The sequence below is a fragment of the Geospiza fortis genome, unplaced genomic scaffold (assembly GCF_000277835.1).
Source record: "Geospiza fortis unplaced genomic scaffold, GeoFor_1.0 scaffold16, whole genome shotgun sequence".
NCBI lineage: Eukaryota > Metazoa > Chordata > Aves > Passeriformes > Thraupidae > Geospiza > Geospiza fortis.
Genome location: NW_005054302.1, coordinates 8,050,561 through 8,078,381, shown reverse-complemented (window position 1 = coordinate 8,078,381; position 27,821 = coordinate 8,050,561). Strand labels below are relative to the sequence as shown.

General features: G+C 34.8%; 1 protein-coding gene across 1 annotated transcript in view; it reads left to right on the top strand.

Moving 5' to 3' along the window:
* CNTN5 (contactin 5) overlaps positions 1-27,821 on the top strand; it is a 603,295-nt gene that overhangs the window by 447,813 nt on the left and 127,661 nt on the right. The window contains exons 10-11 of the mRNA XM_031066019.1: positions 9,050-9,152; positions 24,102-24,283. Coding sequence (XP_030921879.1) covers positions 9,050-9,152; positions 24,102-24,283 — 285 coding nt within the window. The remainder of the gene's footprint in view (positions 1-9,049; positions 9,153-24,101; positions 24,284-27,821) is intronic.

Sequence of the window (27,821 nt, the reverse complement as noted above, 5' to 3'; positions counted from 1 at the left end):
GCAAGAAAATCTATAGGTAGGCAGAGAATTTTGTAGAGGGCTTCTATACAATAAACCTCCTACAGGGTGTTTTATAGGAATTGTAGGATAGTTGAAGAACACACTCAAACAGAACACAACAGTTCAAAGACACCATTTGTAAAATATTTAATCTAAAAAAGTAGAGAGACAAAACAACTTAGCATGGTCTTTTGCCAATGTAAAAGGGCTGAATCCAGGGATCTATAAGGCTATTACAGGAGGAAAACTGGAAAAGTTTGGGAAAAGATTATGTCCCAGGATTCACTGTAGAGCAAGAACTCTTTCACTGCAAAAGTTTGCATGGAGTTTAGTCTGCTTTTGAGTTCAGTTAAGGTCACTTCTTTACAGGATTCTAAGTCTTCCCATTGGTTTATAGAAACACTATATGCTGGAAATTCAGTGGTTGCTTTTCGAAATTAGCTAAAAACCTCAAGATTCTAGACATGTAGACTCTTGCACATCTTCTGCACTTATGTTTTCTTGTTTCACTCCTTCTCCTTATGATTTTTGAAACTTGCACAGAGAGTTAACTGATCCATGTACAGAATATACAAAGCCTGAAATTACTGAACTTGAAAAAAATGTTCCTCTAAATTTGCCAGGATTAGGAATGGTGTTGCATTGAACTATAACTATTAAGATTTCAGATAGAAGTATGTTGGTAATATTTTAATTCTTGGTGACTAAATTAAAATTTGTGCAAATTGATAATGGAAGTAACCTTTACAGCTGTAAATGGTTTAAGAGTATGAAGAATGGTCCTGAATGTTATGTATCTTAGTGTCTCAGGATCTTAGATAGAAATTCACCAGTAACTCCTGCTTTGCAGTCAGAGAGTATGGCATAATATTCAAATTGAAATTACTTGTCAGTTTGGAATTCTTTTCAGAGTAGCAAAATAATTTGATTATGAACAGTAGGATTTCTACTCATAGTTAAAACTGCAGCAAGTAGGTAACAGGATGATTTGTTTCTATTGGGTCTAAAACAATGGGTATTTTAACACTTGTTTTTGACGAGATTGAGGAAATAATAGGTTCTTTGTTTTGCATGGTTATATGAGCAGTCTCAATTGAAAAAAATATTCCTTATTTAGGAACCTTTTCCCAGTTTATTAGATACAATGAATATTAGAGCAACACTATTATGTGCAGTAGTGTTCTAATTGGTCAGAAGAGAGGGAAATACTCTCTCTGCACATCACAATAATTTTGACACTTTTGGCACCTAGTTGGAAAGGGAATATTTTGTTTTCATTCTGTAAAACAACTTTATGGGTCGCAAGGAAAAAAGAATTAAGCTTAAGGTCATGTTTGAAGTACAAACAATTATGTCATTTCCTATAGGAAAAATGAGATTCCTAGAGAACTTTCATCAGGAAGATAATTACAAACCCCATAAAAATTAGATATTTCTCCTAATCACTCAGATTAAATAAGATTTTCCAGGTTTCTGAATATATTTTGTGAGCCTGTCCTGGATGAATATCAGGCAATTGGAAAGGAGAAATAATAAACATTGGCCAGTGATGCCTAAAAGAAATCTGCCACGTATTTCTTGTGCCAAGTTCAATGTAATCTCATTCCCTGTAAAAACAAAATGGAACAAAAACCCATATTATTTGGTTTTCATTGAGCTAGGCCTCCCAGGCAAGATGTTGACTATGTAGTGTGTCCATTTTGTTTCTTGATGTCCATGGCTGCTCAGAAAAATTATCTACGTACCTAATGAGTGAAAATAATCAGGTTTTCATGTTTAGATACAATCTGTACATGCACAAATCTTCATATTATAGTGTTGTGTGCAAGCCACTCACATGTCCTCACTCATCTCTGAATGTCCAAAGCATGAAGTTTGGTTTCATCCAATACCAGACATGCTGGATTCAGAAGGAGAGCATAGATGCCATTTTACAAATATGTGGGAAACTGATGAAGTGTAGCTCATTCCTCACTAAAGACTTTTATACACAGAAAAAGACTGCAGACTTGGTCAAAGTCTGCTCAACATCTTCAAACACAGGTGAACAGAAATCTCTGCAGCCCAATCTGTACATTAGAAATTTTGGTCTCTCATTTGAAGAACTAAATAATATATCAATATTTCCCTCATTGCTTATTCTGAGACTATCTCACTGCTTTTGTGTTTTTAGAGTTTGGACTCATTTCCCTTTATTTCATTCATAAAACATCTGTTTTCAACTGAAAATTAAGTGCTTTTAGTTGTTTTTGATGTTTAAGTGAGGCAGAAAGCTTTGGATGTATGACATACATACATTTAAGAGCTATAAATAATAATATATTTCAAGACAGTAGTACTATTTCTGGAAAGGGCTGTCCAGAGTTCAGAGTTCAGTGTAACTGATAAATTAGTGAAGTCAAGTATTAGTAAAATAGGGATTATAAAGTGGTGAGAGTAAAAAGTTATGTTTAAACTCATTTCCTCTGCTAAATGTGACTTTCTTTCACATTTATTCCTCTAAAATTAGGAACACATGAACATCTTATCCCTTAGTTTTAAACTAGAGTTTATTCCCTTCTTGTGCTGGATTCATTATGATATTTTTTCCAGACACCGAATTACCAATTTTTCTTTCATATTAGGATATATACCAGTGAAGACCTCTTTCCATCCAGTGATATGCAATAGGATTTGCTCTCTAACATACGAAAACAATGTTGGCACTTTAGTATTAATTCACTTTAGTGCTTAGTTCAGTGCATTACAGACATGAGCATTTTCAGGGCTTCTCAAATGATAAATTTATAGCTCAAACCTGGCTGAGAAATGTTTAAGTGGAAGGAATGCTGTGGACTGTTACTTTAAAACAACAATTCCACAGTTAAATTCTAGGGATTTACAGCAGGCGTTGGTCCTTTAGAATAAGATTAATAGCAGGTGAGTCAATAAATTCTTCCCAGTTCATTTAAAATCTCTGCTGCAGACCAGAGACAATGGTGGGTATCATTATTATACTTGAATTAATTCAGTTTGTGCTGTCAATTTACTGTCATTGTAAATGTGTGTATTCAAGGCTCTCCCAATCAAATTTCTGGAGCCATTTAACAGTACAGATCTTCCATGAAAGTGATAAATATTCATTTGCTACAAAGGGACTAATACCTTAGACAACCTTAGTTTTCATCGCAGGTTATAGATAAAAGAAGAAATTATGCATAAAACATCCTGTAAGCAAGTTCTTAGGCAAAATTTTCTTGGGTTTAGATACATATTCACACAACAGGTCATCATTACAATGTGGTAGGATACTCAACTTTTGATTTGTAAAATTATTAAAAAAATTCTTATGCAGCAGGATGAGTTTATCATGCCTCAAGAGGTTTCCCAGAAACTGAGAGGAAGATGCAAACTTGTAAGAATCCCAGTTAAATTTGTCTTTAGAGCTTTATCCAGGATATAAGAAAACCATGTTAACATTCCTGCACCACCTGATTAAGATTGGGGAGTTCTTTGTGCAAACCTCTCAGATGAGCGTTTTTGACGCTGGGAGGGTTTTATCATTTGTTAACAAAATAATGGCAAGTATCAATCCATGTCTAATCTTTCTCCTGAGTACAGAAAATATTTGGCTTTCATCTTCTCCTGAGCATTCTGATGATGTTTAGCCAGTAATCTTGGAATCTTTTCTATCTAGTGTCTTAAATGTTTATCAGCCACTTATTCAAGCACTGCCTGTAACCTGCTGCATTCAAAATTAGGCCCCAAAGGAAGTTAAAGAGCTATTAGTGAAAGAGTATGTAACAAACACAAATCACTTCAGCTGAAAGGATTTAAGGAGCCTTCATGTTTTGGGACATGCAAGAGGGTAGTTAATATCTGGAAGATTAATGAAAGAATCATCAGCCTCTGAATAAGAGGATGGGTCATGGTTTTTCAGCAGTCAGATTCTTTTTGGCCCCATGAAGGAAAAAATTCTTATTGTATGAATACTGCGGTTTTTCCACACTCTTCCTCTGAGACTGTATAAGGCATGGATTGGCAGGGTAAATGAAGAGGTAGAGCAGTCCTTTGCAAAGCAATAATGTCTGATATCCTGTCTGTAGCTCTTTCTCTTGCTCTTAGCTGAAAGAACTGAAAATCAGAAAGTGATCTTTCTTCTTTATTCCATTCTCCATTCCATTAAATGGCCCTTAGTGGATAAAGTAAAGAATTTTAACTGCAGTAATATCTGTAAATGTTTGAAATTTTATTCCTCTATTCCTGTAATATGTAAGTGCCTCAAAATCAATATTTATCACATTTTTGTCATCTCTTTTTTTAATACAAAAATTAAATGCAGACATTATAGCTTAGTGTTCATAAGACATTGAGTAGCAGAGTGTAGAACTGAAGTCACAGATTTACAGTAGAGTTGGAGGAAAAAACTTGTTAAATAAAACCCCTTATAAAAATTGAGCCTGATTTTCTGAATAATTTTTTTCTGTATTTGGGTTGGAGAATAATTACTTTGTGATAACTGGATCATTGTAAAAAAAGAAATCTGAAGGAGAGATCTCTTCTATAAATATTGAGGTTCCTTTCTGGCCAGGTGACTAACAAGCCATTGATTCTATCAAGGTTAAACTGTGCCTGTGTTAACTGTTAACTCCAAGGTTAAACTTTGTCCTGTGATATGCTCAATCCTTTAAATCAGTGTCTTCTTGTGTAATCAGAGGCAGAACAAAGGGGTTATTAGTTTTTAAATCTCCCCCAGCCAAGAAGACCATGCCTGAAAGGGCAGAGACCCAAACACTGGAAAATTTAAGGTGGAATGACGTATTTCAGAGTGAAGACCAGGGATAAGATTTACCTTAACAAAAAATTTTTCCTTTTAAACCCAATTCTAATCCCAGACCAAATTTCAAGATGGTGAACTAGATTTATTATGAAGAGGCAATCACAAATTCAGTAGTTTTATACCCAGATCTGAACTCAGGTGAACAAGTTTGGGAAGTAGGGAGTCTAGCAAACTAAGTAATTAGCCTAAAAAATAATAAACTATGAGACCTTGAAAGGTAAAGGATTTTCAGAAAGTTTTGTTTTCATGGGAAGGCAGAGCACAGCAGCATTGAGAAAAGCATCCTATTGCTCTGTAGTGCCCAAACCATGCAAGCTCTGTGATTTATTAGCCACTTGAAAATCGTATATTATGTTTTTATTCTCTGCTGATCAATTTCATTTATTGTTGTATTTCATGTTTGATAACTGGGTATAAAAAATGACTGAGAGGATTTTTTATAGCCCTAGCCAAAGCTGTGTAAGAGAGTCATGTATATAAGCCTGAGAGAGATTGATTCCAGTGCACATAGCTCAAAACCTGAATATTTCTTAAAAGTTCAGCTTCCTTTTAGCATCTAGCACAAATGAACAAAAATCTTCATGAAAATGCAGGTCATGATTGTTTTGCCATCCCTGACTAATAGTGACCAAAACAAAAGCTAGAAAGCTAAAGAGCCTAGAGGCACCACAGCCATAGCAGAGCAATTATAGTGTAATATGGGAAGGTAAGGCCTTAACAATTCCCTTAATATCTATGCAACTATAATGGCCTTCATGGTCTCAAAGATCATAAATAATAAGGATGAAAAATATCCCTCTGCAATAATAGACTTTTGTTTCCTAATTTGCATAGGGACACCAAGAAATTGCTCAGTAATTTTTATACATTTCCTGCCAGTTGCTGCAGGCATGTCTCTTGCTAGGGTAGCAATAACCCACAAGAACAGGACGTGGTGCAAAGCATCAGTCAATCAGCATTTCATTAAGAGGATGAAATGATGGCTTGACATGCAAAGAGCATTCAGTACATGTACAGATTGCACTCACTAAAGGGATTTAATGTAAGTTAAAAACATAAGATCTGAAAGATAATATTGTCCCTCAGATGGGTACAGATGTACTGCATTATTTTAAAGGCAAGAATAATTTAATCCTATTGTAAGTTCTGTTTTTATTCAGGCCTAAAAAAGCAAGTGTTGAACACTATGTAACAACTCAACACAGTTAGTTTCTAGAACAAAGCCTTGCCCAAAAAGCAAAACCACACCATTTTTAATTTCATTGAAGCACAAAACCTGTCAGTGAGTGTGAACAGTCAGCAAATGTCAGAGATTCAAAAGAAACACCTTAGGAATATAAGTCTACATCATAAAACCTAAATGAACTATTTTCAGCAGTATTCACTACAAGGAAACATAGGAGACTCCTCTATAAGGACTGATGTTCTTATAATTGAAGTTTATATGAAAGATATCTTAGAGGAAATATTGATACTACAAATAATAACAAAGTCCCAAAGCCCAGTTTCTGTATGGAAGGAAGCAGGATGTACTATTTTCCTTCATTGAGCTGTAAGACTAGAAGGAAGGTAGGTAGAAGAGAAGGGGTTTTTTTTCAAGAAAAGGGACACCTACGAACATCTGAGGAATGACAGACCACTAGGTCTGACTTCTGTGTCAAGTGTGTTGAAAGAAAATACATAAAAAAGGTATGATCATTAGGATTGTATTCAGCACATTATCATAGAGTAGTCTTTCCACAAATATACCAACGATACAGCTTTTAACCAGGGAAATTGTGCTTCAGTCTGTATACAGTTTTCCTAACGAGTCTGAGAGAATATAAACAGAAATGGCCAAGCTGCTTGCATTTCAGATAGTTCTTTGCAGGGTCACCCATCAAAGGCTGTCGAGGAAACTAAATTCTTAGAAGGACTGAAGTACAGCCCTATTTTCAATTAAAAATATATTAGAAAAAAATCTATTGTACAAGTACCTAAACTGTTTGAAGAACTGAGAGATTGTCAGTAAGGACTTATCTGGGACTTCACTATTCAACACATAAACTATCTGGAAGCAAAATGAACGGAGAAGTAATAATACTTTATTAGATATTATCACTAAAGACATTAGGGTGCCACAGTGTACGAGCATCAGTTTGAGTACAAAACAGCAAATAGAACTGAATTTTGTAAAAAAAATTAAAAACTCCAAGGAAATAAGTAGTGTGAAAGAAAGATCTACATCTTCATTATTGTTGTTCAGTTCTCACCTTCACATCTCAAATTGAGAGAATGGAATTTGAAGAGGTGCCACATGGGCACTAATATTTATTAAAGATTCTTTTTAAGGTTTGATGGTCTGGGGTTTTTCAGTCTGTTAAAGACATATTTGAAAGGAGATATGATAGATATCCTGTAAAGCCATGTTATTGGTTAACTGAGATAAATCAGAAACTAGTACTCATAGTCACAAAAAAAATCAGAAAACAGTAAACAAAGTTACAAGGAGTGTAACTAAATTACAAATGTATTGATGTCTTTCAATCCAGTGGGAATGCATTTTTATGATATATTATACTAGCAATCACTTCAGTCTAGGCTAAGGAAAATTTTAATTGACTACCATTTTTTGATGACCTGGCTTTATTTTAATACCCAGGACGCATATGGAGGTTTTTCCTATTAAAAAAAGATGGCTCATAAAGCAATGTCAAAACACTGATTTAGTCCTGTCTTGGAGGAAATGGGTCAGTATTGCTAGCCCACATAATACTTGCAGGATAATTTTTTTTCACAAAGAAATCTGCTACCTATAGAATTATTCATAGAATTACATTATTTGAAATAAAAACATTTTATGCTTTCTTTTTCCGTCATTTGATTCACTTATGAGACACATTTAGATTTTCTAATTACACTTAAGGCCCTGATGAAACATTCAAATGTATATATGTTCAGACTTCCTCCAGAACCAAGCTTCTTCAGGGTGTGAGTGATGGTGGGAAAATGAGAGCACAGCCCCACTGGAAATTCCTGAGCCCCACAAGGAACATATGAAGGCTAGGAATATATGTTTTACAATTTCAGTCTTTTGTACTGTTTTTTGCTCTAGCAGGTTGTGGGTTGTTTTTTCATCCATCTCTGCCAACTTTTATTCTCTCAGCTGTAAATCTTGTACTCCTCTACTTCCATGTTTCTTCTTACGCTCATTTCTTTTCTTTCTCACATAAGAGATCTCTTTTCTCTCCTGCCTTTTCATCTCTTGCTCCCATTTGGTTGCTTTAGAGTTTTTTGGAGAATCTTGACTGATTTTATAGATTTAGATTTGTTTTGTTGCTACTTTTTCAACAAGTCAGATTTTATTCCATTTTCCTCATCTAAAAATCTGAACCATTCTTACTTTTTTAAATACAGCCTTTTGCTCCTGAGTATTTCCTACCCCCATAGCCCAAATTCCATCTAACCAAACACAGTTGTTCGAGTCATATTCTTCTCTTTCCATGCTGATTATATTTTCTCAAAGTAGCATTAAACACAAATTTCTCACCACACCTTATAAAACATAGCTCCATTTCCTTACTGATTTCTCATTTCCTAAGCTCTTGTGATTCTCCAAAGCTGTCAATCATTCTACATCAAATCTGAGATAACTTTATTGATTTCCACTTTTATATTTTCCCATTCCTGAATGTTTTCACATTTCCGAGAATGCTATCTTGCATACTTAAAGCGTCATCCTGAAAAGAAATCTTCTTCCAAATTAACAGTCTCACTGAAAATTCCATAACTGAAATTTTCATGTCTACAAATCTGTGTTTGTGTTTGTGTGCACAAATGCTCCTACATAATTTGAGGGTTTTTCCCTCAGTTTAGAAGGTCCTCAATCAAACGCAGCATGATCTGTTGATTTATTTGTCAAATTGTGAATATGCTGGTAAACAAAGATTTGGTCCATGAAAAGTCTCACTCTTCTATTGATCGCCCATTTTAATCTTTGAACATTTAAATATTAACCCAAGTTTCAAAAAATAAATCTTTTTTTAAAGCTCAGTGCTGTGCTGCTTGTAAACTGAAGAGCATTTTAGTATATATATACTGCACCTGGGCACAGCACATCAGGTCAAGAAAGGCTATCTCCATCTATTACCAGCTTTATTGATGTGCAGATTCAAAAAGCAGGCCATGGGTCTTTCTGTGATAATGGAAAAGTGATGATATTTCATATTGTAAACATTTGTTATTTTCCAGGTGTGATGGGGGAATATGAACCAAAAATTGAAGTCCATTTTCCTTACACAGTTACAGCTGCAAGGGGAACTACTGTTAAGATGGAGTGTTTTGCACTTGGAAAGTAAGTAAAAATTCTTTCTAATTAGATATCATTGTTTATTAAGACGAGACATGCCTGAATTGTGGTTTTGTTATTTTGCTAAATTTTTTTTTACAGACAGTCCTTACTGCATTCTCAAAATAACCAATTGACTAAGTAGCTAATTATGAACTCCCTGCCCAGCCATTTCTGTGCTCAGGAATTCAGTCAAGTTAACAGTGTCTCTGTCAAAATGAAAAGCACTAATCATATAAACAAAAAGCAGAAAAGTTTTTTGATTGAAAGTTTTACCAGACTCACACCCATTCATTCACTGGGATACTATAAACCAGTTTGTCCTGTAAAAATGTCATATTTGGAGAATAGACGAACATTTGTAGAGTTTTCTTCCCTCCCCCATATTAATGATTTACACACAAAGCCAAGAGCACAGTGTCTTGATCATGTCCTAACACACCTTGTGGCAGTGCCAACTCTATAGTTTCTTCCTGACCTAATAGTACTAGTACAGAATGGGTGTTTGCTATTCATTTGTAGATAAAAGAGTTTAGGGAGAGAAAGGTAAGAGAAACTGGAACTAAAATTACTTCTATATAGTATTGAGATTACAGAATATAGCATGAAAATGATAACATTTCAGTTTTGTGGTGGTAGTTACTATTAGTTACTCAAATTGCTATTTTGATTGTTCCCAAGAATAAGGATGGCAATGTTAGTATACAGACAGACAATTAAGAGTCATTTCTAGTGATTCAAAGAGATTCTTTCTTCTTCACGTATATGCTGCTAAAAACAGATGTTACTTCAATGATATTTCTCTAGAGACATTTAAAAAATTATAATGGGTAGGATTCTTTCCAAAATACGTAATCAAATTCTGTGTGGTGTGTTGAAAAAAACTCACTGTATTGAAATCTTTTCAGCCCATAATGATGCTCTTTTGGACATCTTCTCCTTAGTCTCCAAAGTTATACTGGCAAATATCATATACCCTGCTTGCTTTTATAGTTCATGGCTTATCAAAAAACAGGCAAGTTTCTAACAGCATGGTCTTGATTAAAATATAAGGGAAGCATTTGTCTTTGTAACTCCTTTGGAGGAATTTCACAAAACAGTTAGTCTGAGAAATTCTATATCTTGCATACCAATTCTTCTTATTTACCTAAGGAGTAACATTCTTATTTACCTAAGGAGGAACAAAATATAGGAAGCTAAGAGTTTTAAGACAATAGTCTGTTTTGCTGAGGATCATTCCTCCAGCTTGTTCTGCAGGTCTGGTTTTACAGTGACTTTTCAAAGCCTTTCTCTACTACCTGAGAGGGCTTTTAAAATGTTTTATAGCCCTTTTGATCTTCCTGTGTCACTGGTCACTGGATTTTTTCTGTTCAGATTTTTCTCTTAACAGTTCCTAATTACTGACTGGATGATATATGTCTGAAAATTACTCCCTTCTTGCTGTTTTTTCATGTTTGACCAATACCGAGATGCTCTCAGTGTGCAGGTCAACAGAAATTATACACAAATAATTAAAGAGAAATTCTGACAAAGTTTTTCAGTTGTATCTATTTAGGTTCAGTGAAGTTCATGAGGAAACAGGACATAGCCAAACCAGTCCAAACAAAAGCTGGGAGACCACAGCCCACATGAAGGGAGCCTATAGCAACAGCAGCTTCTGCAAATTCAGTCCCAACATAAATGTAAGCAGTAGTTTAGAAAAAAAAAAGTGAGACAAGAACTTTTGTAGGGTAGAACACAAATATAATGTTTTACACAGTAAAAATGAGAACAAAGGACAGGAAAGCAATAAATGGAGAGATTCCCTGAGATGCTGAAATAAATGAGGAAAAACGGCTGATGGCTCCAAGCTCTCTCCTGTCAGAAACACTGCCAAGTCAATAGTTGGCAACAAGGCCCTTTTAGACTCTAGGCTGTGGTTGAAGAAGTAACCAACATATTACTTCTAATTTTCCTCATTTTGCTGGAATTAAATTACAGTTGCTGACAGATTACAAGTCAACTTTCCAGTGAAAAGGAGGTATGACACATTGTCCTCTGCAACCATCACTGAAAGGCAAGAAACAGACCTACTGATACCTTCCGCCTTCAGCACCGTGAGATTTAGTAAACTCTCTCAAAAAGATCCAATCACTATTCAAAAAGGAAGGCGAATATGACAGGAAGGACTTTGATTAGGGTATTTCATCTTTTTTTACTTAGTGCTAATCTCTAATAAACAAAAGAATCAAGATCACCTGAATGACCAAGGAATTTAACGTTACCTAATAAGACCCCATGTGCTGCTATAGTAATGGGCAGCTATTTTTACCATGCACATTCCTTATCTTCTTTTCCCAGCCATTAATGCACAATCAAATCAAATTGCTTTCAATTTGATATGGTAATAATTACATGAATGACATTTCAGGCACTATTTGAAACCTGGAGGCTGAGGTGAGAAGTAGAAATGCATCAAATTTCCAATTCATTTTCATAATTTTCGTTTTTTGTCCCCATTTCTTGTTCCTAATGCCCTGTAGAGTTTGCTGCTCGTTACTTTGCCATGGGCCCCATTTGCTAAACTGAAGCAACAACTAATTTGTTCCTTTTTTTATTTAGTATTTTGAAACTTGATATTTTGAATTCTTATTGTAAATAACCCTGGGTTTATTACAGTCTTAAAACCAATACGCTGCTGGTTTTCTCATGCTTTAATTTAGCTGTCTGAAATACTCTGCTTTCTCCACTGTAATTGTGAGAATGACAAATGTTCCAGTGAGATTTCCTGAAGTAGGCATTTGGCAAATATTCCAGGAAGATCCTCATCTTCAGTTACAGATTAATGATTTATTAATAATGTTTATTTAGCATTGTCAGTCACTATGGCTGAAATAATTAAATAAATTGAAGCTCTGAAGCTTTTGTCTTCAAACTAAAGTCAAATATCTTAATTTCTTGACAGAGATAAATTTTCTGAGAAGGATTTTATTCTGACCCAAGCAATATATAGCTGATTCAGTTACAAGTGAAAATATTATGTTATTGATGCCACTTACAAACAGACTTTGTAGCTGCTAAAAAATTCAAAGCAATGAAGGAGTGAAATGTCTCAAGATTATCTAATTTGCACTAGATAGCGATTCTTATCATGGGCATCAGTCATTGTCTAAGAAATCACTGCATAAATCAGTGATTTACTGCTGAGGTTTAACAAGACATGAAAAACAGAGGAGCCAAATAAAATTTACTGATATATATCAGAGTGTCCATATTGCAATTAAGTGGCCTTTTGTGCTGGATATATATGCTGGCCCAAGGCTGCTTTTTATAGACATATTCACTGCTGCATCTACACAACTTATGTTTCAGTGACATCTATATTTCATATATGTACCTATAGTATACAGATATGTTTTCTGCCACTCATTTAATTATGTAACTTCTATTATAAATACTTGAATTTTCTTTGTCCCCTAACAAATCAGGGGATCATATTTTTTAAAAAACATGCTGAAAGAACGCTGGCAATAAGAAGGTATTAACATTTTCCATTTATTTTTAACTTTCCACAATAACAAAAATACTTCTTTTTAATTTGCAGAATTGCTACATTCTGGTTAGTATTTACAAAAAATGTTGTTAAAAAAATAATTGAAAAAGAAAAATAAAAAAACCTGAACAGAAGAATTCAAAATATCTAAATAAATAAAAATAATCCTAAACAGCAATATGTTAATGTTTGCTTTTGAGTAACAGCCTTTACTGCTTGTGTCTTCTCTTATTTAAAAAAACAAGTTAATTTTTTTGTAAAACTAATAAATGAGCTAGTGGATAATGAGGTTTCTGTTTGTAGTCCACATAATCCTGATTTTTATGCCCATTTCAGTGTCAGATCTTAGATTTCTTATGTAAATCAGGAAGACAGATGACCTTGTTCTTCAGAGAAGTTCTGGTGGAGAAGATATCATTTTCCTAGCTGACACTTTTGCACAAGTTACAGCATTCTTGGCTTTTCCTGCTCCAGAAATACAACTTTTCAGACACTGCCTTCTGTGACAGCAGGTTGCCATTTTAATTTTCTCTCAAGTGTTACTGACTTTGCTTTCAGGAGCATCTAGAGGCTACTGGTCCATTCTCGAATTTCTTTTTTCATGTACTTTGTTCAAAGAAATAATGCTGGTGCCTTCGTTTAGCTGCCCATTAGAAAGAGATTAAATTAATGCTGTTGATATGCAAAAGAACTCTGAATTCCATCCCCACTATATGACACATTCATTAATGAAGCACTTCGATGACAGCCATCCAAGCATCCTTCAGCTCTTCCTTACTTATAAGTAATTTTAGCACTATTATTTTAAATACAGGACTTAAAGGCAGGCATAGATGGAAAAATGTTTTTTATTTTGAAGCCTCAAAATGAACAAGTTTTCATAGTTTGAGAAATAATACAGGACTGGTTTGTCCAAGTTGGCATGAAAAACTGTAAGTTCCTGCCCTCTTTGATGAGCCCAGACCCTTGGCCACAGAGGAAAGCAAGAAAAGTGCAAGTGTCAGAAACATCTCTCTTTTTTCCCCTTTATTATTCTTTCTGGTATATAAGCCTAAGTTGTCTTCTTGCTTCTATATGAATAATTCTACTCAAACTCTTTCACACAGGTTTTTAAATTTTAAACTGTGTATTATACACACACCCTGCCTGACCCTCACACTTCAGCTTTTTCCTCAGTGCATTTTTGTTTGTACATTACACCAGACCTCTACTGAATTTTCCATATAAAAGTCACATTTCATTGGTTTTCTGGCTCTGTCAGAAAAAAAAATTGAATTTGTATTATAATAGTGCCAGCAGCCAATTTTGAGTGAGTAATCATATTTTATTACTCATTAAAACAAATTACAAGATCTGGGATATTGCAGTACTTGACCAGAGTTTTCAATCTTTGCTCTTAAAATAAGGGCTGTATAGACTGCCAAAAGGATTGTTTTGCTAAAAACAAACAAACAAAAAAAGCTTTATGCATACCTTTACTTATACTATGATTATTTTTAAACCATATCGATCAACACAGAGATATTTGAATCAAAAGCATCAATAAACAACCATGCTGACAGACAATTTTTCTTATGACTCATTGGCTTGTTTTTCTGTATTTTTGAGAGGCTATTTTATGCTTATTCTATTTTTGTACAATGGTAACATACACATAATATACCAACATTCTTTTTAAATGTTAGGTTATTTCACTTTGGCAATGTCAAAACTATGTTTTCATTTTGACATATACTTAGTTAATGATGAATAAATTAACAATATTTATTTATTTTTGTTACTGAAGTAAAATGAGGCAGTTTTGATAGACATTTTGTTCATTTTGTCATATTTAATATTGCCTTAATAATTCTATTGTTAACTTTGTTTGGAAGGGATTTATAGCTCAGTTGTAAACAGTCATCCCATATGTAGTAGGGATTGCAAGAACACAGCTGAAAGTCCTTTTAAAAATCTTCCTTTATAAATGAAATTAAATAAAAAAAGGTGAGGCTATATATATTTAAGTAATGCAAATTAATGAAATTTATGACTTTTAATCTAAGAAGCATTCAAAAATGTTCTATTGAAATCATGAACTCTGAATCGATTCAAATTAATAAATGTCTCAAAGTTTTAAATCCATTAAATAGTTTTGTTACCTTCTGTTCCTGTTTTCCTTTTACCAGACTTTTCTAATTTTTCTAATTGATCGTAAGCTTTTATTAGAAATGCTATTATTTGTTTCATGGCACTATCAACATTTTCATTGCAGACTATATACCTGTTGTGGATGCACCATCCTGGAAGTGTTTAAAACAAGGTTGGATGGGGCTCTGAGCAACCTGGTCTAGAGGAAGCTGTCCCTGCCCATGCCAGTGGAGCTGGAACTCAATAATCTTTGCTTCCTTCCAACTCAAACAATTCTATTCATCTATGTAGCGAGAGCTTACTACATATTTTTCAATATGCAGAAATAAAGGCAAAGTGAATAAGTCAGTATAATACCTAAGCAAAGATCAGAGCGGCCAAATAAAAAGTCTTTATGGTCTGGTGAAGAGCATTTGATTGTAACTGTGGAGAATTGCATGAAGTTTCTGAAGAAATTTTTTGCTGGTGTGGCTCATTAAGCCAATGACACAGGGTAATGCCTATGAGGCAGTTTTCTAGATATTGCAAACATTTTTGCAGGTACAAAAAGATAGGCTTTGCAAGTCCACATTTTAAAGGGCTGTTTCAGTGAGATCTGGAAAATAATGTATTGATTAAGAGAACAATTTCAGAGAAGAGGGTTAAAGGCACCCAGGAATGAATCTTTGGTCAGAGATTTCATAGTACCTGATTCCTTTTTTTTCTCCATCTGCCACATAATTATATGAGATTTTTGGAGGAACAAGAAGTTGATAAACAGTAATATTATAACGAGTCACAGGTCCAGGTTGCACACTTCTCCATCTAGCACGTGCAGTTATCCATCTGGTCTCTACACACAGGGGAATAGAAGATTCCCAGCATTGCACCATTGTTTCCTAACTTCAAGGGACTGACTTTAACCCTCTCTGCACATCAAATCTGTAAAATGGGGCTTTTTACTTTCAGATCACCAGTTAAAACTGGTCTAAAATTGTCAGCCAAGTCTTCCACATATTTCTCCTTGACTTCTGTCCTCTAGTTGGCTTATCTTGGCAAATCCAGTATTACCTATTGGTCTTGAATGTTTCCAAACTGGTCTTCCAAGATTCTTTCCCCAGACCGGGCAGAAGGCATCTCCTTTTCTGAACTGCCAAGAGAACCAGATAAAATGTTCCTGTAACCAGACTCCCTCCCAGTAATCTAGTGTCAAAAGAGGTCTCATGAGGATTTCTATTCTGGGATCAGACTATTTTCTAACCTAAGTCTCCTTGTCATCAGCATGAATACACATCTTGCTTCAGCTCTGGCGTGCTGCTAAAGAGTAGCAGAGCTAGTGTGATGATGATACTCAAAATTAGCCTCTATGAACTGCACTACACTGAAACCCAGGGGCACTGGCATGAGTGAGTAGTCAAGGCAGCAAGCAGCAGATGAGTATTAGCGGACGTAATCCTGGGAACAGAGCATGCTTCACTGGTGTGTGTATATATATACATACATACATGTGTACAAAATAAAAAAGAACAACATCTGGGATATAAATCAGGCTTCATTGTTTTTAGAGCTAAATATGACAGTTCTATTGTCAATGTATTTGGGATATGTCAGCAGATCTGTGGTTTTTTTCCCTGAGGATAAGCTGTCTTTTCCTTGGACAACTGTATGAAGCTTCTCAGGCAGTGTCTCTTTGCTAAGGATTCTGATAGCTCACGGAATAGCCATTCAGCCCTGGAAGCTGCTTAGTTGTTGTCTTTTGGAAAATATTAAGCTACTTGTGCTTTTCCATGGGCACTAAACAGTCCTTTCCTCTTCCCACAATAATGGTGGCACACAGAAACACTTTTGATATTAAAGGTAACCTGGCATTAAATAAGCCATTCTTGGTGCTATACATCCAATTCATTGTTGGAACTTGAATTGAAATATTTAGTCATTTTCCTACATATAGGAGAATTACTGTGGGAACAAGGCATGTTAATAATTTAACATTTTTCAAGCCTCAAGCTAATTCACAGCATAGAAGTCCACAGGTAGTAATTTGCCTCTACCATCAAAACCAAGTTTTAGCATGATGTTCTATTTTTCATCTACAAGCCACAGACACATGAATTGTTTGTTTTCTCTTTTTAAAACAGAGAAACCATGCCATAGACTATTAATCTGATTTAATTATATTCCCAAAATGAAACTGCACAATATACACAAAAATTGATATAGAAATACCTGCTTTAAGTTCCATAGGACAAAAAATCATGTTACTCCATGTCCCTTCACACCAGTTATCTCTACTGGAAAATATTTTATTAATCCTATCAGATGCCAGATCTGGAAGCTGTGGAAGCCACTTTTTAATTTTATTGATAACAAAATACTTGCAAGAAGGAAATAAATACTCTCTGCAGAACATTTGTCAATGTTATAAATAGAGGTGTCTTTTCCCATCAAGATAAGGTTGTGATGAGAGGATATGTTATCTTTTTAAATGCAGACATGACATCTTCAAGTTGAGTTTGTTTATATGACAAAAATAGATCCAGGATTCTCTGTCTTTTTTTTCCCCCCTTTGACAGCACATATTTTTTATATCAAATAAATATTTCTAAGACTTTTGTCAATTTCAAGTTCATTTTCAGCTCATGCTGAATAAGTATTTATGTTATAAGTTGCTAGAGCCAGACTGGATTTTGTTCCTGATTTTCAGGCTGGATTTGTTTGTTTTCTTCTAAGTGGACTTGTTCTTAAATAGACTTTGTAATACTGTTAGAGATATTGCCATCATTCATAGCAATGTAATAAAGATTTTTCAGTAAATCTCAAGTAGCACTCCCAGACCTCATTCTACCTCATTCTAAACCTAAAATTTAAATTTGATTGCTTTTACTGTATGGCATAATGGAAGTGGGAGAAAAACCTACCAAACTAAGTCCCTGTCAGCAGAATGTCATTCTTGAAGAAACAATATTACCAATCCCTTTTCTTTCTCTCTCAGAACCCTTGAAGAAAATTTATAAATTTACTAAAAACTGTGTTCAGTAACTTGCTCAGCTTTGCAGCTTTACTGTAGGTTTAAAGATGGAGGAGCTTTTTTTTATTGTTATTCCAAACTTACTATCCAGAAGCATATGTATCCATTTCTCTCTGTGTCAGTGTCTGAGATGATCAGAAGGAAAAAAAAAATTCTAGCATTTCTCAGGAGAAAGTCTCCTGAGTTACCACTGTTATGTTTCTCTTAAAGATTTGCCACAAAGAAATAAATGTATATGGTAGTATGGCACAAGAGCCTTAAATGCAACACTTCTGGAAATCATCACACACATTGTCTTCAAACTCTGTGTCTGATCAGCAGGTTTAAAGCCATCTTGCACTCTTTAGACATGCTAGATTTTTGTTTACATTTGCATTCTCATTGATGGTATGTCACGATTTTTGGGATTTTTGGACTCATTGTAACTAGTCTTCCTGATCTTCTGGATCTGTACACATACGCTGGCCATACCTGTACAGCAGAGTCAGGACATCCTAGATCAATGTGCTAGCTAAAGAAAATCTGCCTGGGAAAAATTTAGAAGAGAGAAAAATGGCACAAAAATTCAGTTATAGAATAACACAAGACAAATAAACACAGTTCTATTGCAGTACTGTGGCCCTGAAGATCTGTATGAACACCTGCCAAATATGTCATCTTTTCAAAGAAATTTTCTGCTTCAAAGCATTGTGTCTTAAAATTATGGATTCTTCATGTATTACTCCCTTTAGTAAAAAAGCAGGTATCATATATATCTTTTGCTTTTCAAGTTGCTTCAGATTCCCCTTCTCAACAGCCTTGATCAAGTCACAGGGTGGTAATAATTTACCTGTTAGGTCTTTAATATTTTTTAGAATGATGTCTACTTCAGAATGCCCCCAGACACATGCTGAGGTAGGGTGTGATACAGAGACTAGAAAAAATGGTTACTGGATGGCTGAGGAAAAACCAGGGCTTATTTCCATTTTTAACAGACATGATGGCTCATTGCCTCCTCAATCCCACTATATAAATACTATCCACAATCCTGTGATGGCAGGAATATAATATGGAGCTTTGCAATGAGGACAACACTGAATACATAGGAGGAGATACTCAGCTCTTTCTTATTAAATTTTTACCTGTGCTGTTGCCATTTCATCAAGAGTAAACCCCATTACCGAACTTTTAAATGCAAACCCAATAGGTTGTGGAATAGCTTTTCCACTTTCTTCACTATTTGTCAAACCAATACCTTTGCCTATCATGGTCTTGTTTGATTACACCTTCATCAGGTAACTCATTTGTTCATGATTAACTCAAATTTAAGAATTTGGAAAAACGTTTAAGTCACCAAAACTGTTGACTATATCATCTAACATTGGGTATTGGACAGCTACATTATCTAAATTTAGCTGTTGAATAGTTAAGTGTGAAGATTGAGACATCAGTTTAGTCTCTGATCAACCAGTAAAGAGGAACTCTGGAGTATAATTCTGCAAATAATGAACCATTATAGAAAATGAATCATCTTTATACATGGCACTATTTTATATGCTAGAGATGCTCTAACATGCCATAATTTAAAGTGTGAAGAAAATGCTGTGGAGCTGGATATGCAGCCAAGCAGGCACTGTCCTTGCTCTGTGCCATAAAGAACAAGCTGATAGTGGTGATAAGTGGTGGCATGTCCACATTAATACATGACACTCATATATGCAATAGATATTTTTAGCACAGTCATGGGCATCTGTTGAAGAGACTTGCAGACCTGGACTTGTTCCTGCACACTGGCTTCAAGATCATCATCATTTGTTTCTATTCTCTTTTAATTTTTAAATCACCATACTCATGGCTGCTGTATTTCATGCATTTAAGTACTAACTATATTTTAAAAACCAAATGAGAGGAAAAGTGGTTAACTCTGAACAGACTTATATGGGACATTCTAAAGGTAGATATCCATGGTTGATAGGCAGTCCTGAAAACCAGCTGACAGAGAATTTCATTATAGTCCTCAACATTTTAGCCCTCATAATTATCCTATAATAATTAAAGATATTTAATACATTTGAAAGACAGGAAGACATAAGAAAAAAAAAAAGGGTTGTTTTCTTGTCCCCATATGCATGCAGAAGTTTTCAAGATATATTATGATGTACACCTGTGGGTTTGAAGATGCAGCTCAGAACAGTGATGCATGGTAAAGAGAAATCATGTGGAGCAGAATTGAAATTACTGTAGTAGATAAAATATTTCAAAATATCACATCAATCTGTACCAACCAAGTACAGAAAAAGTAATCTATGCATTCCTATTTAAAATATTCTTGAAATCCTAAGAGCTCAGATCCAACGAAAGGGTATTTTAAATTTCAGACATTATTCCTATTTCTACCTCTCCTCTTTCCCAAAATAAACATGGACTTTAGGTATGTCATAAAATTCTTTCACATATGAAATTGACAGGAAGAACAGCTTCCAATAATTTTTTAAAATATTTTTATTTCTATGTTTTATTGAAACTTGTGAAGCATTCCAACTAATTCAACAGCACTCATCCCAAATAATATACTGCTGAAAACCAACTCTCATAATCTCTTGTAAATGGAAAGGTAAAATTATGACTCATATTTTCTTCAAACTCAAAGTGTACAAGCCCACAGTAATGTCTATCACGGTCACCAGGGACCACTTACATTTTTTATTTCAATCTAGAATAATGGCAAGTTTAAAGATGGTATTTCTGAAATCAAGTAGGGTTTTTCTTGGTGGTACTAAGATTTACCAGTAGTGTTCAGATAATTTTTTTTTCCAAAAGTGAGGAGAAATCTTGTCTTTGAACTCAACTGAAACCCAAATAAATTTATTCACAGGAGTTGAATGTGGATGTTGCTACAATAAACAAGGAAACCGTATTCCCATAAATATCTGCTGAGACCAAAATAGAAATGGGTTATATTGATTATAAGATTCAGTAATTATGCATATTACATTAAACTCATATTAATGCTAGAAATACTTCTGCAGTTACTCTATTTTTCAAAAAGCTGTGGATCATTTGAAAAGATTAAAAATGTGCATATGTTAGTTAGCTTTTATGGTAAACTTCAGGAGTTTTCTAGAACAGTCACACAATTTTATTCTTTCACATTCTCATTTATATGTTTTGTTTCATTCTCACAGAAGTCACAGAGGAGAAAGAGATATAGATATATTTTTATTTCAGATGTAAAATCCATATGTCACTTGTGAGTTATGCAAGGAGAATAAGCTTCATTAAACAGAACTACAAGTTGTCTGCAAATACTGATTTGCAATATGGGAGCACTTTCCTTTGAAATCATTAAATCTGCACAGCTAATGTAACTTTATCTCCTTGAAAAATTCCACTTACTACCTCATATTGATGAAGAAATAACTAAGTTGTTTTAAAATATGCTTCCTTATGAACCAGACAACCAGCTTCCTCTGTGTTTGCCATGTTATACACATTTACTTGCTGCAGGAAACATAAAACCAAATTTTAAAAAATTGTTAAATGCAATTTAAAGGAAACTTTCCAAATACATGAATTTCTGAATAATCTCATAGCAGCTAAATGAGACAATTTTCATTGTTTATAAGCTCTTGACTTTTTCTCAGAAATGTACACCACCAAAAAGAAATCCTTTAACTAATGCTATTCAGCAGAACCCATTTTCCTCCATGGCAATAGAGAAAAAGCATTTTTGTCATTGATTTTACTGGAAGCAAGGCTGAAGGGCAAATAACTATCAAAAGGCAGCAAGCATGACATCCTTAAGGTCCCAAATAAAATATATCTGTACACTCATTTCAGTCATAAAGCAGCAGTTGCTGAGTCCTATTACACTGTACCAACATAAACAATTCCTATTCCTACTGTGGACTTGTGTTGTGATAAATAATCATCAGTTAAACTCTTATCTGTCCATGGTGGATGTTTTGCAGCCAGAAATCATGACAAAATTATATTCCATATAAAAAGAGGACAAGCAAAAAAAGGAGTTAACTCTTTAAGCTGAATGTAAAACAGAAGACTTGCATAATCTCCACAAGTCACTCAAGAAAAAGTCTAAATTTGAATATCAGAATGAAGTGTGCAATAAGAAATTAAATATGAGAGCTAAAGAAGGGAGAAGAAGAAACTAAGATTGTTATTTCTACTATGTCTGATGTATACATACATGTATTAAAGTATAAGAAATAAAATATGTTGCTAAGGATGTGAAATGGATAACATAACTGGTGGGACTAAGACAGAAAGTTTTACTAGTGCAGAAAAAAATACCCTTCATATTTAAAATTTAACATGTTGAAGTACTTTAATCAGATAGGAACAGGGAATTCTTTTGGTCTTCTAACTGAAAATTATGTAAAATAACTTCTTATAGGAAACAAACTTTATAAATCAGAACTATACAATCTGTAGAAGAGCCCTCGAACCAAACCCACAAGACACCAAAATTTGAAATCAGTCATCAAGAAATTAATTTAAGGTTAAAAATTAGAAAGCTACAAAGTTTCTGTGGTGATAGAGGGAAAGACAAAAAGAGCTCTAATGATCCACACCTATCACATGATCCAAAAACATTTATATAAAGAAAAATATATACATAATTGGAGTGCTGGAGAGAAAAGGGACCATCCTGTTTTGTCTAGCAAGGAGAAACAAAAACTATTCCATACAGGTATTTCTTCTGTGGTGGACAGTGATAAAAGATTATTTTGCAATAATAACAAGATATTGCAGGAATGAATGCCAGAGATGAATACATACACATTCACGGTAAAGTTCATTTTGTCAGGTTAATTAATCAGTGCAGCAAACTGATAAGAGAAATAATTATTTTCTCTTTCTGGTATATTAAAATGAATTCCATGTTGGACTGTATTTTGGGTGTGTAAGGTAATGATGTTAATAGACTCAATAAAATTCAGTGATCTGTGGCACTCAGGAGTTAAAATTAGACAAATCTTCTGATAATCAGGTACAAGTTTGGGAATTGTCTTAATCTCTATAAAATACTAGAATTTGGAGCATCTTGTCTGCAAGTTTGAGTACAATTGCAGTAATTCACATTACTGCCTGTGATTCTAAATGACTTAGGAATAACCAGAACTTGCTTGTCACATATTTATTTTTTGTGCCTCAGACTGGATACCCTGAAATATTAAGAGAAAGGTGATATTCTTGATGAAACTCCATATATTTATAGCAAATGAAAGTCAGCAAATCATGACAGCGATTCATAGCAGTTTTGAATTTAAACTAAATAAATCTGAACTATTATGAAGTGCTTTTCCTCATCTAAACTGCCACGAGGCCCTGTGTTTATATCTAAGCTTTGACTTGAAATAAATACAAAATATATTTTTCAAAAAGTTCCATTTTGTTATGGTGTCCTCCAAGCTTCTTGTGGAGTACCTGAAGCAGCCTAGTTTTCAGCTCACAATCAAATATTTTTTATTGACAGTTCTATTTTTTCTTTTTTTTTCCCTCTTAAATACCTGCCATATTTAGAAATGTATTTCTGTACCATAAGGCCCACTGGGTGCACAATGGCTGATGAGTTTTTGAGCTAAAAAGAAAATTTTATGAGTACAAACACTATTTTAGGTATTTTTCCTCAGGTATGAATGTAAATGACCCAGGGTCCTCACAGACCTCTGTGGTACAGCAAGTTGCAATGAAAAACCCTTCTGCTGCCACAAGCAAATTGTAATGCTGTGAGACAGGAACAGCAGTGCCATTAATATGTCTTGTCATACAACCATTTTTGCAATTTGGCAATATGGTAAGAAAAAGGTCTCCAAATCTGTGGTCTCTTAAATTTACCCAAAAAAGAAATTCCCCACCTAGATAGATATTTTTATTGATTGACCTGAACTGCAGTTTCATTGCAGGAAAATGAATGTTTTGGGGATGTTTTGGAATTTTCTAAGTTCATCCAAGTTTTGAAGTTATTTTTGTTGACCTATGGAGTGGCAGCATACAGGAATAAAGCATAGAGTGCTAAAGAAACTCTAGAGAGAGTGATTTCAAGTGATTTATTTGATCTCAGTAAAAACAGCCTCCCCTGTGGATGAAAGAGACATATTCCATGTAGCAATCCATTTATTAAGGATTCCCTATAGAAAGTGAACTAGATCAACCATTATATGAACCTTAATTGTGATTATGCTTTATTGCTACTTAGATTATTAAGTGTTTAAACTACCAGATAACAGAATCTATATTCTCAATAGTGGAAGAGTGTTAACATTAATTTTACTAAATATTTCAGCCCTGTTCCAACAATCTCTTGGAGGAAAGTTAATGGTCATAATCCAAGTAAAGCCCGCCTGAGAAAATCCCAAGCTGTGCTTGAAATACCTAATGTGCAGCTAGAGGACTCAGGAATGTATGAATGTAAGGCTGAAAACTCTCGTGGAAGAAATGTCTTCAGAGGACAGCTACAAGTATACAGTAAGTGGAACTGCACACAGTATTGTCCTGAAATGCTTTGTCCACACTTAAGGCTTTGGTTACATGTGAAGCATTCCAACGTTCAGCAGAAACAAGATACCTTGATATATAGAGTATGCATCTTATACCAACAACAGTTTTGAATTAAGGTATATATTACTATTCCTTAATATTGCATTAAGGTCTGAAACATAAATAATGTTGACTTCTTAGAAGAATTGACTTAAATATAATTTCATATGGGATTTGTTTTTTTTTTTTTAATTAAAGCATAGAGCTATAATTTTGAAAGTCTCTTTCTTTTTGTTAGGATATAACAACGACAAGCAACCTAAACTGAATTATCTGTCAGAAAACAATGCTGTAAATGTTTTAAGATTATTAACTTGCTTTTATTAACATTTTACCTATGCCATGATTGGGTGCTGAGCTTTGTCAAGTTCATTGTACTGGAATGAGAACTTAAGAAGAATTTGTTTCTTCCAGAAAATTTTCAGTCTAGGCATGTACAATTTCCAAAAGTTCTGATCTTCACAAAGTGAAGCAAAAAAAAAATTTTTGAATGTCCATAAAAGATTACGTCATGCATCAGATTGAAAATAAAAAAGGAACCCTGAAAATAAAAATATTTGACAAACCCCATGAATTCTATATTATACTGTTGCTGCATTCTAGGGTCCAGAAACAAAAACCTATGTAACACATACCATGAGTACTTACAAGTTAAAGTTTGGCATATATAACATGTAAGCTTGACTCCCACTACTTTTAATCAATTTAAGCCACACCATTTTCTATCATTCCATGAGCCCTATAACTTTAAATACTTAGCAGAAAAGGTCTGCTGTGGGAGGTTATGCAACAGATGTTTCAAACTGAATTGTTCTCTGTCTTCAAAGATCCCAGCCAGCAGAATTCCAAATGCTACAGTTTAGATAGATCCTCAAGTTAATGGATACGTCTATGAAGTTTCTCCTCCTAATCAATTTTCTTTTTCTTTTCCTGATTTCAGCCCATGGCTCCTAATGCCTTCTCCCCATTAGTAACTATAAAGAGTTCTCTGTCTTTGTTACACACTTTAGTCAAATAACTCTAGAGCAGGATAGTATATTGTGTTTAAATTCCACATAAGTCAATATTTTCAGGACCCTAATCAATTTTCTATCTCCTCTGGCTTTCCAATGTCTTTATCTTAACTCAGTTGATTTTAGTGAGTATCAGCATATCTCTGAATCATGCTTCCTTCCTTGCTTTTGATTCTCATCCACCTAGAGACCAGGGCAGTCTTTTTTCTTCAATTTTTTGTATATGCTGGAAAAATTATGTGAGGGTTAAGATGACAGTCTGCACATTTAATTTCAGATTTTCCATCTTGCACTTGCAGCAAAGGTTTTATAAGACTTTTGCTGAAAACAACAGTCAAAAAAAGCTCAGCACCTACTCTATGCCTCCTACTATGACAATACTCCACCGATATTTCTCAAATTCTTGCTAAAAATTGCTTCCATGAAAGTATAGCAGCTCCTGCCAGGCACCTGAGGGCCAGGGGAATTTAGCAGCTGGTCTCTCTCTACAATGTTTCTTAAAATATAAGAAATTCAGAAAATTTAATTTGAGTTATAAGACGTATCCCATACATCTCATACACTTCCTACCTGTTTTTTAGAGCTGTGAAACTACTAGATGCCAAAGCAGTGTATAAAAGTGTTATAATTATCACTGCTTCCCTCTTTCACAGTTAAAAGAATATAAAATGTGCTCTTCAAGAGAGAAGGTAAGATGCTGTAAAATGAAATTATTTCTTCAAGAGCACCATACAGATCTGTGGCATAAAGTGACAGCAAACATGATACAGTGTTCTATACAACTCTCCATCTCTCATTAGCCTTTTGCTCTGAGCAGAAATAAAGCTGGTACTCAAATCCATGGAATACATTTACAATGTTAGTTTTGTTGTATTCTGTGTAGATAAAAATGTTAATTTTTCATTCTCCACCTTTGTCTAAATTATATTTTTAGAGTCTCTGCCTTTAAGGGATAAAGCAAAAATTTAGCTCATTGGGGGTTTTTTTTGCAATAATTTAGTAAAACTTCTTTAACACTTTAGGAAGAGAGTTCACATCATATTGTCTCTCTCGTCTATTAGCAGATATGTGAGACTAGTACATTAAGTTTCACCTATCTGCATCAGCAGGCAGCAATGTCAGAGCAGGTTACAGGGGGTTTTCAAATGGAAAATACCAGCAGTGACCTCCAATACAGCAGGACAAGAAGCACAGGCTTTACTAGCCTCCCACAGGTGCCCTTCCTTGGCCTCAAGACAAAATACTCCCCATGGAGCCAGTCTCAGCCTTTAGAGCCACTCTCATGGAGAGAGCATCATTGTCTCACTGGCCTACAAACCTTGGCTACTCTTTCTAGAGGTGTGAGAGGGTTTGTGTGAGAAGGCTTCTACACAAAATTGAGCCAAATGTTACTTCGCAAAACTCTCAGCTTCCTCTGCTGACAGCTGGTGCTGCAGGATTTGGGGGCATTATCTGAAACGGCCTTTTTTGCTGTACCTTTTGTTCATAACAACAGTCAACATGAATTATTTACCTGTAAGCTCACTGTCTTTTCACTGACATCTTATTCCTCCAGGTGGCTATGATTACTTTGGCTCAGAAATTCAGATGTAGGCCATCATTTCTTTACCAGGGGTTTCTTGTAAAATTTCCGAGCAGTCTGTAGGACCAGCTGTGTCATACTGCGGTCTCACAATTTGCATATCTCTGTAGGAACTCACTCGCTGTCTGTTTGAATCTTCTTCATCCTGTCAGTTGCATCTGATCTGGGTCACCACAGAGCATTTTGGAGAAAACCCAGGACACCCAGTCTGCCTGTCTAGTCACATTTAATCACAAACTAGTGATTTCTCACTTCTTACCTGCTGCTGCAATCCAGATACACCATGACTGCCTGATGCAGCTGACAATTTGGATGTTGTTCAGAAAGCAGCGTTTCGGATGCTGACAACTTCAGATTACTGTAGTCTCAGCACTTAGTGGAAATTCAGCTCTAGGCATTAATAACATAATTTTTACAATGCCAGGAATCCTCTTATGCATTGCAACCTATTTTGAGAGGTGTGATTTTCCCCCAAGTGATCTGCTCATCCTGTAAGTTTCTGTGAAATTTTATTCAAGCTCAAATTGATTAATAGAAGAGAACACCAAAACTAAAACATGAGTGGATAAATTTGCCATTAGCCTTTTTGTTTCTCCTCAAATTCTTGCTAACCGCATTTTCCCAATGGTAAGCACTGGTATGACCAATTCTTGCTCCCCTCTCACACTTAACTTTTTGAGTATTTTTCTGTTACCTACTCACTGCTACTAGGATCAGCAGGTGATGGTGATGTGAAGTGATTCTAAAAACACATTTTTGGCTGTTTTTCTGTTGGCTGCATCAGTTCCCTCATTCTGCACACAGCAGTGCCTTCCTGGCAGCTGGAGGGAAGGCTTGCCATAAAACAAGAGTGGAACAAGCATCTGACAGC